This window comes from Canis lupus, chromosome 16 (assembly GCF_011100685.1).
Source record: "Canis lupus familiaris isolate Mischka breed German Shepherd chromosome 16, alternate assembly UU_Cfam_GSD_1.0, whole genome shotgun sequence".
NCBI lineage: Eukaryota > Metazoa > Chordata > Mammalia > Carnivora > Canidae > Canis > Canis lupus.
The window spans coordinates 46,835,611-46,848,703 of record NC_049237.1 but is presented as its reverse complement, the minus strand read 5'-3'; the positions used below and the strand labels follow the sequence as shown (position 1 = coordinate 46,848,703).

The following is a 13,093-nucleotide window of genomic DNA, read 5'->3' as shown; positions in this document are numbered from 1 at the left end:
CCCGCCCCCTCGCGCTCCCCTCTGCGGGACACGTCCCGCTAGCCCCGCTCTCTCTTGCCCCACCCCCCCAGCTCGCTCCCTCATAGGCCGGCGCACGCGTCTCCCCGCCCCCGCCGCCCCTAGGCCATAGGCCGGCGTACGCGTCTCCCCGCCCCCGCCCCACCATGCCGCTCCCTCATAGGCCGGCGCACGCGTCTCCCCGCCCCCGCCCCACCATGCCGCTCCCTCATAGGCCGGCGCCCTCGTCTCCCCGCCCCCGCCGCCCCTAGGCCGTCCCTCATAGGCCTGAGCGTCGCTTCCTGTGGACACGCCCTCCCCGCGCTCTGGCCTCGGCCACGCGCTGGGTTGTAAGACGGGCCCCACCTGTTTCTGCGAACCCCGTGGGTTTCCGCCGGTCGCCAGTGTTTCTGAAAGTAAAAGGAGGGACGCCTGAACGCCTCGCGAGGCCCGAGGAGCAGAGAGTAGGGAGTCAGAGGCCGTCCTGACGCCCGCTCAGACCTCCGGGAGGACGAGGAGCCGGCGGCGACCCGCCCCCCAGGTGCCCCGGGCCGCGCCTTACCTGCCCCGCCCCCCCCGCCCCTGAGTCCTCGCCTGCGCTGCGGATCTCCCGCCTGGTTTGGCTCACGAACTGCGTGCAGACCCGAAAGCAAGCACGGAGTTGTTTTCTTAGAAGAGTGTGTCAGCACAGTCGAGCACGAAGTTCCGCATCAGAGGTCAAGAGGTTCCGAGAGGTTCAGGACGTCCTTCCAGGTCCCGGACCCACGTTAGGCACTAGCCTCGCCCCCAGCATTTCTACCCATTCGGTTAAGAATCGGGGGCTGTAGTTTGTACATGAATGAATACACATCGTTAAGTATGCGTGGCAGCCCTTTGGTGAATGCTTAGTACTTTTTTTTTTTTTTTTTTTTTTACAGATTTCTTTGAGAGAGTAGAAGCAGGCTCCCCTCTGAGCTGGCTTGATCCCAGGAGCCTGGGGTCATGACCTGAGCCAAAGGCAGACACCCAGGAGCCCCTACATTTTCTCATTTTATCCTTTTAACAAGTCTTGGAGGCAGGAATCCCAGTCCCTTCACGGGTTTAAGAAAGTTACGTCGTTTTTCCTTTTTGCTAAAAAGAGAAATACCGAAATCAGATTTGGATTCCAAGGAGGAGGCTTGGGCCTGCCTTTGTCCCTCCCAGATTGAGAGAGGGACAATCAGTGTGTTTGGCAGGCCTTTTTCTGCTGCAGTAAAACTGAAGAACAGGATCCTGTGCAAACCCTCCCCAGGGGCTCAGCATGCAGGAATTTATTTATTTATTTAAAGATTTTTATTTATTTATTCATGAGTGAAACAGAAAGAGGCAGAGACATAGGCAGAGGGAGAAGCAGGCTCCATGCAGAGACCCCGACGTGGGACTCGATCCTGGGACTCTAGGATCATGCCCTGGGTGGAAGGCAGGCATTAAACCTGCTGAGCCACTCAGGGATCCCAGCATGCAGGTATTTTTAAGGAAGGCGCTGGTATAGTCACAGGCATCCTATCATCCCCATTGGGATGCCCACACCCCTTCTTGGGTGAAACTCTCATGGCAAAATGATACTTGAGTTAAAGCAGCAGCAGCAGCAGCAGTTTTCTGTTTTCCTGCAAATGATACTAATTAGTCTAGTGAAGTTTTATCATGGTAAAGTGGTTTGCTAGAGGCCATGTCTTTTGACCGAATCCAGTCGTTTCTTGTTACAGGATCGTCTTGGAAGTGGCGGACTTTGATCTGGGGCCTTGGGGAAGAAGAATTTGGGAAAGGCAAGTGAGGCATTCCAGGTGAGAGGAATATACATGCAAGGGGGGGAAGATTGTAGTGAGCCGGGGACGGGTCGCAGTCCTTAGTGCTCATTTGGTGCAGAGGCTGAACACTAAGAAAGAAAACGATTAAGTGGTTTAGGTTCTGGAGAACGTGAAGTGGTTTAGAATCTGGTCCAGATTCTGGAGTTTGGACTGCTTGAGGTAAACCAAAGTGTGAATCGAGTGATGTTCTGAATCATTGATGAGCCTTGGTATGAAAAGTTAACAATCTGGTTTTAAGGGAGGTTAGTTTGGCAGAGTTAGGCTATGGGGGGGGGGGGTACCCAGTGGGGATGGTAGTAAGAGGGAACTAGGAAAGAATAATATACCACCCTATGTTTTCTTATCCCTCATGGAGATTTTTGGGAGGTTTACATTTGAGTTACTTCTTTTCAAGCATAGAGAGGCAAAATGACCAAAGTAGGGAAAAAAAATTCAATTAGTATATTTAATTTCTTCAGGTGTTACTCAGCTGGGATGTACTCTTATATAACAATGTTACTATAAATAAATTTTAAATCTTTTTTTTTTAAGATTTTATTTATATATTCACTGGAGGCACACAGAGAGAGATAGAGACAGAGACATAGGCAGAGGGAGAAGCAGGCTCCATGCAGGGAGCCCAACATGGGACTCCATCCCAGGTCTCCAGGATCACACCCTGGGCTGAAGGCGGCGCTAAACCGCTGAGCCACCAGGGCTGCCCTATAAATGAATTTTAATCACATACTTTATAACGACTATTCTAGCAGTGGGAGAAGTAGTATCCATGTATTCCAAAAGGCCATAAAGGAGATTATGTTAAGAAAATATTGTCAAATACTAGGACGTTGCTAAATCCTGGGACTGGGACATAGATGCCAGAAAACACAAAATCCTGTTACTTCAGTTCTCAGGGCAGAAGGAGAAGTTGGACTTGGGGAATAGGAGTGGACTTGTGATAGACAAAAGAGGAAACGGAAGCTGGAAGTGCACCAGGGAGAACCATGGCAAGCTCCCAGCTTTCCCTAGAAGTCGGGAATCATGGAGCACGTGCCGTCTGTTCCAGCTGCTTCTGGGACTCAGGCCATCACGTGTCGGAGCTGGGCAAGTCTAGGCATAAACTTAGGGAAGCCAGGCCTGCTGAAGTTAGCTGTGTCATCTCTCTGCCTCTTTCCCTCTGCTTCTTCTCCCACCACAGTTCTTCGAGAAGGACTAAGCCAGCCTTTTTTCTAGCCCTGATCACCTTTAGTTGTAAAATGGGTATTGAACATGGTTAAATGCAATGTTAAGAAATAACATTGGGCAGAGGGGGTGCGCATCTGGCTGGTTCAGTGGGTAGAGCATGTGACTCTTGACTTTGAGGCTGTGAGTTCAAGCCTCACATTGGGCCTAGAGTTTCATCTGACAAAAAAAAAAAAAAAAAAAAAAGGAAAAGAAAGTAACATTGTGGTGCAATGTAAAGAAATAACAGAGCTCTTAAACCTACTATTTTAAGATGAAACATATTTTTCTTTGGAACTTGGAAACTTACCAAAAAAAAATAGTTACGGTCCCTATGTGAAAAGGGGCTTTTTATGTACAGTTCTATAAAAGACAACAGTCTTTCCCCACCAGGAAATTAAAAGCATTTCTAAAATGATGACCTGTGTTTTATCCCAGAGGGTAAGGATGAGGAATATGATAGTCCAAAACCAGAATGCCAGATGCCTTCCTGGTCTCCATTTCCTTTGCTTTTGTTATTCAACCCTCCTGCTCCAGTAGTCCTGCCCCCAGTTGTCATCTAACCCTCAACCCAGCTGTTACAATTTTTGAACAGTGCAGACAACATGAGGGCGTAACATATATTGAATTCCTCTTCTTTCTCTCTTGACACCATGGTGTCCTCAGTCCAGTAAGTGTCAGACTGGTTTTCCATTTGTCTCCAGGACTTTCATGTATGGCGTACTCCCCATGATCATACCAACAATTTTTACAAAATCAAAAGTTTTCCTGATGTCCATGTCACGAAGTGTGAACATCCACGGGGTTATTCCCAGTCAGTTCCTGGTTAGATACTAGAGCTACAAATCATACCTAATTGCATTCTGTGTTTATTTCCTTCACTAACTTATCAGTGGGCTTTATTAAAAGTTAATACATTTCATAGAAAAAAATCAGTTTCTCACTTAGATGTCTAAGTGTAGAGGATTTTTGTCTGTATGTGAAGCAGATTAAAATAAACTGAATACTCAGAATCTAGCAATCTGGAGTTCCATGTCACTTTGTATTGAAAAAGCCATTTCATTAAAAATTATCCCATCTCTTCAATTCCAGTGAAATTTTATCCCGTTCCTAGGCATATCTGTTAGGAAGTTTATGTTGACATCTTTAGAAATATGTTTATTTCTTGGTTTACAATTTTCATGCGGATTTGTTATAACTCTGAGAGAATAATCTTTCCCAGGTCTGATATATTTGAAGTCAAATGTGAAATCTAAGTGTCATGATAATTTATCATCTCAATCTTTTAGGATGAACCTATTTTTTCTTCCCGGGAATATGTCCTATGCCAGTGACTTTGTGTTGCAAAGTTTTCTGCAGAAGTTCAAGAGAATATTTATCAACCTGATAAGCACAAGTACTGGAAAGGCACTGTCAGAGGTAAATAGGAATTGTTCCCTTGAATGCCTTAGTCTATATTGTTATTTCACTTTAAAAAGCTAATATATATGTTTTCTACATAGATAAATTACGATGTTACTAATGAAGGTGATACGAATGAAGAGGGAGACTACATCAGTTATTGATTTCTGTGTGAAAAACCAGACCAAAACTTCTTGCGTTAAAAAAAAAAGTTAATTTTATAGTTCTGTGGGTTGACTAGGCAGGTCTTTGGCAGATCTCACCTGAACTCACTCAGGCTATCTTATGCATTGAATTCAGATGTCTGGATAATCCAAAATGTCTTAACATACCTGATAGTTGGTGTTGGCTGTTAGCTGGGATAATCTGGTTCTTCTCCAGATGTCCTTTTTTCCTCAATGAGACTAGAGTACTAGCATGAGTCTCAGATCAGGACTCCAGCATTGCCAAATCCAGTGCAAAAGCCCTTACTACACCTCTTTTTGCTTCACTTTGTTGATGTGACATTGACTAAAGCAAGTCATGTGGCCAAGTACAGAGTCAGTGAGTGGGCTCAGCATCTCTTGATGGGAGGAATGGCAGAGATTTTGTGGCCATTATTTACCTATGATGGAAGCTTTTCTCCTTTTCTAAAAACCTATCCTTTTTTTTTTTTTTTTTTTGGAAGCAACAGTAATCCCCAGTCATAAAAGTATTGCCTGGCCCTCTTACCTTAGTGTGGCTAACATGGAAGCATTGTGTGCAAACAAAAACACATGTCATTAATAAACAAGGATTAAAAGACTGTCATTTTGGGATGCCTGGGTGGTTGAGTGTCTGCCTTTGGTTCAGGTCGTGATCCCAGAGTCCTGGGATCAAGTCCTGCAACAGGCTCCCTACAGGGAGCCTCCTCCCTCTGCCTATGTGTCTGCCTCTTTCTCTGTGTCTCTCATGAATAAATAAATAAAAATCTTAAATATAAAAACCTGTCATTTTACTCTGACTAATCACAAAAATACAGTCATTAAATTAACAGACATAGGTTAAAATTTGTTCATTCCTGTCTTTATACAAGCTTATGATTACTATTGACATTCTAAACAAAGACTAACCAATATTCCAGGTCCCATTTATACCCTGAGTTGTTCTCCCAACTAACAATTGTGTTGTGAGAAAAGAGCAGTGGATAGAAACAGAAGAAGAGGGAACTGCACAGTGGTGTCTAGAAATGAACTCTGCACTAAGAAATAGTAGCACAAGATGATGGCTGAAGTATTAGCACTACTTGGGCAAGATCGTGCTTGATGCAATAAAGTGTTTATAATAAAAACCATAATATAGGGGATCCCTGGGTGGCACAGCAGTTTGGCGCCTGCCTTTGGCCCAGGGTGCGATCCTGGAGACCCGGGATCAAATTCCACGTCGGGCTCCCGGTGCATGGAGCCTGCTTCTCCCTCTGCCTGTGTCTCAGCTTCTCTCTCTCTCTCTCTCTCTGTGACTATCATGAATAAATAAATAAAATCTTTAAAAAAAAAAAAAAAAAAAAAAAAAAAAAAAACAACAAACAAACAAACAAAAACATAATATAAAAGTCACTTATATTTACTTGAGGCCTTGTAATTTACAAAATGTTTTCCTATGTCTTATCACATTTATCCTTGTGATAATTACATAAAGTGTTCAGGATGATGATGATCCACATTTTGCACTTAAGGCTTTGGGCACTTCTAAAATCAGCACTGTTAGATGGAAGAGCCAAGATCTAAAGGTACCTGATAAGTAGCCCCATTCTTATTTTATATTAAAATTTCATGCAGAAAGAAAAAAAAATATATGGCAGTTAAGGAAATACCATTAGGAAATGAGTTTTGAGAGAGATCTGGGTGGCTCAGAGGTTGAGCATCTACCTTCGGCTCAGGGTGTGATCCTGGGGTCCAGGATCGAGTCCCCACATCAGGCTCCAGCAGGGAGCCTGCTTCTCCCTCTATGTCTCTGCCTTTCTCTTTGTGTCTCTCATGAATAAATAAATAAAATCTTTAAAAAAAAAAAAGGAAATGAGTTTTGAAGTTTTACCAAGACAATGTATTCTAAATAAATACATTGATGTCCTTGTTTGTTTTAGGACTGATAGAAATCTTACATGGGATAGAATTTCATTTGTCTGTAACTTCTAAACCAATGGAGAGAAAATGGGAAGCAAAACTGAAGCAAATTGAAGAACGAGCATCTTGTTATGAGAGGAAACCGTTGTCCTCGGTATACAGACCAAGACTGTCCAAGCCAGAAGAACCACCCTCCATTTGGAAATTATTCCATCGGCAGACTCAAGCTTTTAATTTTGTTAAAAGCTGTAAAGAGGTAATTTTCTCATCTACTTTTTTTTGGGGGGGGAGGGAGCTATTATAACTTAAGATTTTTTAAAAAAAGGTTTGATTGTCTTCATTTCACTTCACATGGTCTACCAAAAGAATTATTGTGATCTAAATATACCACTACAAAAAAATATTATACCACTACAAAAAATATTCCTCTGAATTGCTGGCCATTTACTTTATATTTGCAATGAAAAAGAATGACCTATGTAGTGCCAATTAGTTTAAAAAATTTGTAATGAGGGCACCTGGGTGGCTCAGTTGGTTGAGCAGCTGCCTTCAGCTCAGGTCATGATCTCAGGGTTCTGGGATTGAGTCCTACATCAGGCTCCTGCTTAGTGGGGAGTCTGCTTCTCCCTCTCCTTCTACCCCACTACTAATGCTCATGGTCTCTCTCGCTCCCTCTCTCTCTTTCTCTCTCTCTCTCTCTGGCTATCTCAAATAAATAAAATGTCAAAAAAATTTGTAATGACATTTTTTAAAGTTTCAGTTGAGATATAGTTGATAGTTTCAGGTGAACAACGTAGTGATTTAACAATTATGTAGATTATAAATGCTCACCATAAGTCTAGTCATCATCTATCACCAAGTTAACTACAAAATTGATGACTATATTCCCTGTGCTGTACTGTTCATCACCGTGACTTATGGTGTCTCTCTATCCCCCTTCACTCCAGCAAACACCAGTTTGTTCTCTGTATTTGAGTCTGTTTCAAGTGTGTTTTGTTTTTAGATTCCACGTGTAAGTGAAATCATATGACCCTTGTTTTTCTCTAACTTATTTCACTTAACATAATATCCTCTAGGTCCATCCATGTTATTGTGAACAGCAAGACTTCCTTTTTTTTTTATGGCTGAGTAATATTCTTTTGTGTGTTTATATACTGCATCTTCTTTGTCTTCATTTATCAGTGGACACTTAGGTGTCTTTCATGTCTTTGCTATTATAAACATAGGTACATATATATTCTTTTGCATTAGTGGTTTCATTTTTTCACACATACTGAATTCCTAGAATTGCCTTCTCTGTAGTAGATTAATTAACCATATAATTGTGGGTTTATATCCTGTTGCACTGATTTATGTGTGTACTTCTTGATTATTTTAGCATTGTAATATACTTTGAAATCTGGGGTTGTAATACTTTCAGGTTTGTTCTTCTATCTGAAGGTTGCTTTGGTTTCTGTGGTCTTATGTGGTTCCATACAAATTTTAGGAGTATTTGTTCTAGTTTGTGAAAGACATTATTGGTATTTTGGTAAGGATTGCATTGAATCTATAGATTGCTTTGGGTAGTATGGATATTTTAGCAATATTACTTCTTCAGATCCATGAGCATTGTATATCTTTCCATTTGTGTTGTCTTCAATTTCTTTTATCATTGCCTCATAGTTTTCAGAGTACAGGTCTTTCACCTCCTTGATTAAATTTATTCCTAGGTATCTTATTCTCTCTAATGCAACTGTAAGTGGGATTGTTTTTTTAATTTCTTTCTGATAGCTCACTATTAATATATAAAAGGGCCCTCAATTTTTGTGTGTTAATTTTGTATCCAGTGACTCTACAGGATTTATTTACTTGTTCTAATTGTTTTTTGGAGTCTTTAGGGTTTTCTATACATAGTATCATGTCATCTGCAAATAGCGATAGTTTAATTCTTCCTTAGAAATTTGGATGCCAAAAAAAAAAAAAAAAAAAAAGAAATTTGGATGCCTTTTTTCCCTTCTTTTCTGATTGCTATGGTTAGGACTTCTAGTACTATATTAAATAAAAGTGGGAAGAATGGGCATTTTTATGTTTCCCTAATCTTAAAAGAAAGGCTTTCAGCTTTTCACTATTGGATATGATGTTGGCTGCAGGCTTGTCGTATCTGGTCTTTATTATGTTAAGGTGTGTTCCCTCTATATTCACTTTGTTGATAGTTTTATCGTGATGTTAAATTTGGTCAGATGCTTTTTCTGCATCTTTTGAGATGATCATTTGATCTTTATCCTTCATTCTGTTAAAGTGCTGTATATGTTGATTGATTTGTGGGTATTGAACCATCCTTGCACCCTGGAATAAACTTCACTTGATCATGGTGAATGATGCTTTAATGTATTGTGTTGGGTTTGCTAATATCTTGTTGAAGATTTTTGCATCTGTGCTCATCAGAGATAATGGTCTGTAATTTCCTCTTTTTGTAGTGTCTTTGTCTAGTTTGGTTTGAGGGTAATGCTGGTAGCCCTGTAGAACAAATCAAGAAGCATTCCTTTAAAAAAAAAAAAAAAAAAAAAAAAAAGGAAGCATTCCTTCCTCTTGTATATTTTGGAATAGTTTGAGAACTCTTTTTGGTAGAAGGGCACCTGGGTGGCTCAGTGCTACCTTTGGCTCAGATTGTGATCCTGGGGTCCTGGGATTGAGTCCCACATCAGGATCCCCACAGGGAGCCTGCTCCTCCCTCTGCCTGTGTCTCTATCTCTCTCTGTGTGTCTCTCATGAATAAATAAAATTTTAAAAATAAATAAATGTTTGGTAGAATTCAGCTGTGTAGCTATCTGGTCCTGGACTTTTATTTTTTGGGGAATTATTAAAGAAATTTTTATTGGGAGTTCAATTTGCCAACATATAGCATATAACCCAGTGCTCATCCCGTCAAGTGCCCCCCTAAATGCCCATCCCCCTGCCCACCTCCCCTTCCACCCCCCCCTGTTCATTTCCCAGAGTTAGGAGTCTCTCATGTTCTGTCTCCCTCTCTGATATTTCCCACTAATTTTCTCTCCTTTCCCCTTTATTCCCTTTCACTATTTTTTATATTCCCCAAATGAATGAAACCATGTAATGTTTGTCCTTCTCCGATTGAGTTATTTCACTCAGCATAATACCCTCCAGTTCCATCCCCGTTGAAGCAAATGGTGGGTATTTGTTGTTTCTAATGGCTGAGTAATATTCCATTGTATACATAAACCACATCTTCTTTATCCATTCATCTTTCTTTTTTTCTTAAGATTTTATATATTTATTCATGAGAGACACAGAGAGAGAGAGAGGCAGAGACACAGGCAGAAGGAGAAGCAGGCTCCACGCAGGGAGCCCGACATGGGACTCGATCCCAGGTCTCCAGGATCACACCCCAGGCCGAAGGCAGTGCTAAACCAATAAGCCACCAGGGCTGCCCCTATTCATCTTTTGATGGGCACTGAGGCTCCTTCCACAGTTTGGCTATTGTGGACGTTGCTGCTATAAACATCAGGGTGCAGGTGTCCCAGCGTTTCACTGCATCTGTATCTTTGGGGTAAATCCCCAGCAGTGCAATTGCTGGGTTGTAGGGGAGTTCTATTTTTAACTCTTTGAAGAACCTCCACACAGGTTTCCAGAGTGGCTGCACCAGTTCACCTTTCCACCAACAGTGTAAGAGGGTTCCCCTTTCTCCACATCCTCTCCAACATTTGTTGTTTCCCGTCTTGTTAATTTTCCCCATTCTCACTGGTGGGAGGTGGTATCTCATTATGGTTTTGATTTGTATTTCCCTGATGACAAGTGATGCAGAGCATTTTCTCATGTGCTTGTTGGCCATGTGTATGTCTTCTTTGGTGACATTTCTGTTCATGTCTTCTGCCCATTTCATGATTGGATTGTTTCTTTGCTGTTGAGTTTAATAAATTCTTTATAGATCTTGGATACTAGCCCTTTATCTGATATGTCATTTGCAAATATCTTCTTCCGTTTTGTAGGTTGTCTTTTAGTTTTGTTGACTGTTTCTTTTGCTGTGCAGAAGCTTTTTATCTTGACTAAGTCCCAACAGTTCATTTTTGCTTTTGTTTTTCTTGCCTTCATGGATGTATCTTGAAAGAGGTTGCTGTGGCCAAGTTCAGAAAGGGTGTTGCCTGTGTTTTTCCTCTAGGATTTTTTTTTTTTAATTTTTATTTATTTATGATAGTCACACAGAGAGAGAGAGAGAGAGAGAGAGAGGCGGAGACATAGGCAGAGGGAGAAGCAGGCTCCATGCACCAGGAGCCTGATATGGGATTCGATCCCGGGTCTCCAGGATCGCGCCCTGGGCCAAAGGCAGGTGCTAAACCGCTGCGCCACCCAGGGATCCCTTCCTCTAGGATTTTGATGGATTCTTGTCTCACATTTAGATCTTTCATCCATTTTGAGTTTATCTTTGTGTATGGTGTAAGAGAATGGTCCAGTTTCATTCTGCATGTGGCTGTCCAATTTTCCTAGCACCATTTATTGAAGAGACTGTCCTGTTTCCAGTGGATAGTCTTTCCTGCTTTGTTGAATATTAGTTGACCATAGAGTTGAGGGTCCATTTCTGGGTTCTGTATTCTGTTCCACTGATCTATGTGTCTGTTTTTGTGCGAGTACCACACTGTCTTGATGACCACAGATTGGTAGTACAACCTGAAATTGGGCATTGTGATGCCCCCAGCTCTTTTTTTTTTTTTTTTTTTTTAATATTCCCCTGGCTATTTGGGGTCTTTTCTGATTCCACACAAATCTTAAGATGATTCGTTCCAACTCTCTGAAGAAAGTCCATGGTATTTTGATAGGGATTGCATTAAATGTGTAAATTGCCCTGGGTAGCATTTTTTCACAATATTAACTCTTCCAGTCCATGAGCATGGAATATATTTCCATCTCTTTGTGTCTTCCTCAATTTCTTTAAGAGCTGTTCTGTAGTTTTTAGGGTATAGATCCTTTACCTCTTTGGTTAGGTTAATTCCTAGGTATCTTATGCTTTTGGGTGCAATTGTAAATGGGATTGACTTCTTAATTTCTCTTTCTTCAGTCTCATTGTTAGTGTATAGAAATGCCACTGATTTCTGGGCATTGATTTTGTATCCTGCCACACTGCCGAATTGTTGTATGAGTTCTAGCAATCTTGGGATCTTTTAGTTTTTCTATGTATCATGTCATCTGCAAAGAGGGAGAGTTTGACTTCTTCTTTGCCAACTTGAATGCCTTTTATTTCTTTTTGCTGCCCTATTGCTGAGACTAGGACTTCTAGTACTATGTTGAATAGCAGTGGTGAGAGTGGACATCCCTCTTGTGTTCCTGATCTTAGGGGAAAGGCTCCCAGTTTTTCCCCATTGAGAATGATATCTGCTGTGGGCTTTTCATAGGTGGCTTTTAAGATGCTGAGGAATGGTCCCTCTATCCCTATACTCTGAAGAGTTTTGATCAGGAATGGATGCTGTATTTTGTCAAATGCTTTCTCTGCATCTATTGAGAGGATCATATGTTCTTGTTTCTTCTCTTGCTGATCTGATCAATCACATTGATTGCTTTACGAGCATTGAACCAGCCTCGCATCCCGGGGATAAATCCCACTTGGTCATGGTGAATAATCTTCTTAATGTATTGTTGGATCCTATTGACTAGTATCTTGTTGAGAATTTTTGCATCTGTGTTGATCAGGGATATTGGTCTATAATTCTTTTCAGTGGGGTCTTTAGTTTTGGTATTAAAGTGATGCTGGCCTCGTAGAACAAGTTTGGAAGTATTCCATATCTTTCTATCTTTTGGAACAGCTTTAGTAGAATAGGTATTGTTTCTCCTTTAAACATTTGATAGAATTCCCCTAGGAAGCCATCTGGCCCTGGACTTTTGTGTTTTGGAGGTTTTTGATGACTGCTTCAATTTCCTCCCTGGCTATCAGCCTGTTCGGGTTTTCTGTTTCTTCCTGTTCCAGTTTTGGTAGTTTGTGGTTTTCCAGAAATGTGTCCATTTCTTCTAGATTGCCTAATTTATTGGCTTATAGCTGCTCATAATATGTTTTTAAAATCATTTGTATTTCCTTGGTATTGGTGGTGATCTCTCCTTTTTCATTTGTGATTTTGTTAATTTGAGTCTTTTCTCTTTTGTTTTTAATAAGGCTGGCTAATGGTTTATCTATCTTATTAATTCTTTCAAAGAACCAACTCCTGGTTTTGTTGATCTGTTCCACAATTCTTCTGGTCTCTATTTCATTGAGTTCTGCTTGAATCTTTATTAACGTTCTTCTTCTGCTGGGTGTAGGTTTTATTTGCTGTTCTTTCTTCAGTTCCTTTAGGTGCAAGATTAGCTTTTGTATTTGATTTTTTTTCCAATTTTTTGAGGGATGCCTGTATTATGATGTATTTCCCTCTCAGGACTGCTTTTGCTATATCCCAAGGATTTTGAACGGTTATATCTTCATTCTCATTAGTTTCCATGAATCTTTTTAATTCTTCTCTAATTTGCTGGTTGACCCATTCATCTTTTAGCAGGATGGTTCTTAACCTCCACATGTTTGAATTTCTTCCAAATTTCTTCTTGTGATATAGTTCTAGTTTCAAAGCATTATGGTCT

General features: G+C 41.1%; 1 protein-coding gene across 7 annotated transcripts in view; it reads left to right on the top strand.

Annotated features, from left to right (window-relative positions):
• The first annotated feature begins 301 nt into the window (after positions 1–301).
• The window catches only part of PRIMPOL (primase and DNA directed polymerase), a 58,937-nt gene continuing 46,145 nt past the window's right edge, over positions 302–13,093 (top strand). For 4 of the 7 annotated variants that reach the window (XM_038560417.1, XM_038560419.1, XM_038560418.1 and 1 more), the window contains exons 1-4: positions 302–538; positions 1,722–1,799; positions 4,313–4,442; positions 6,526–6,761. In XM_038560417.1, the coding sequence (XP_038416345.1) occupies positions 6,582–6,761 (180 nt within the window). In that variant the 5' untranslated portion in view covers positions 302–538; positions 1,722–1,799; positions 4,313–4,442; positions 6,526–6,581. Of the gene's footprint in view, positions 539–604; positions 751–1,721; positions 1,800–4,312; positions 4,443–6,525; positions 6,762–13,093 lie in introns of those variants that run through there. The other 3 variants (XM_038560414.1, XM_038560415.1, XM_038560416.1) reach the window with 3 other exon arrangements.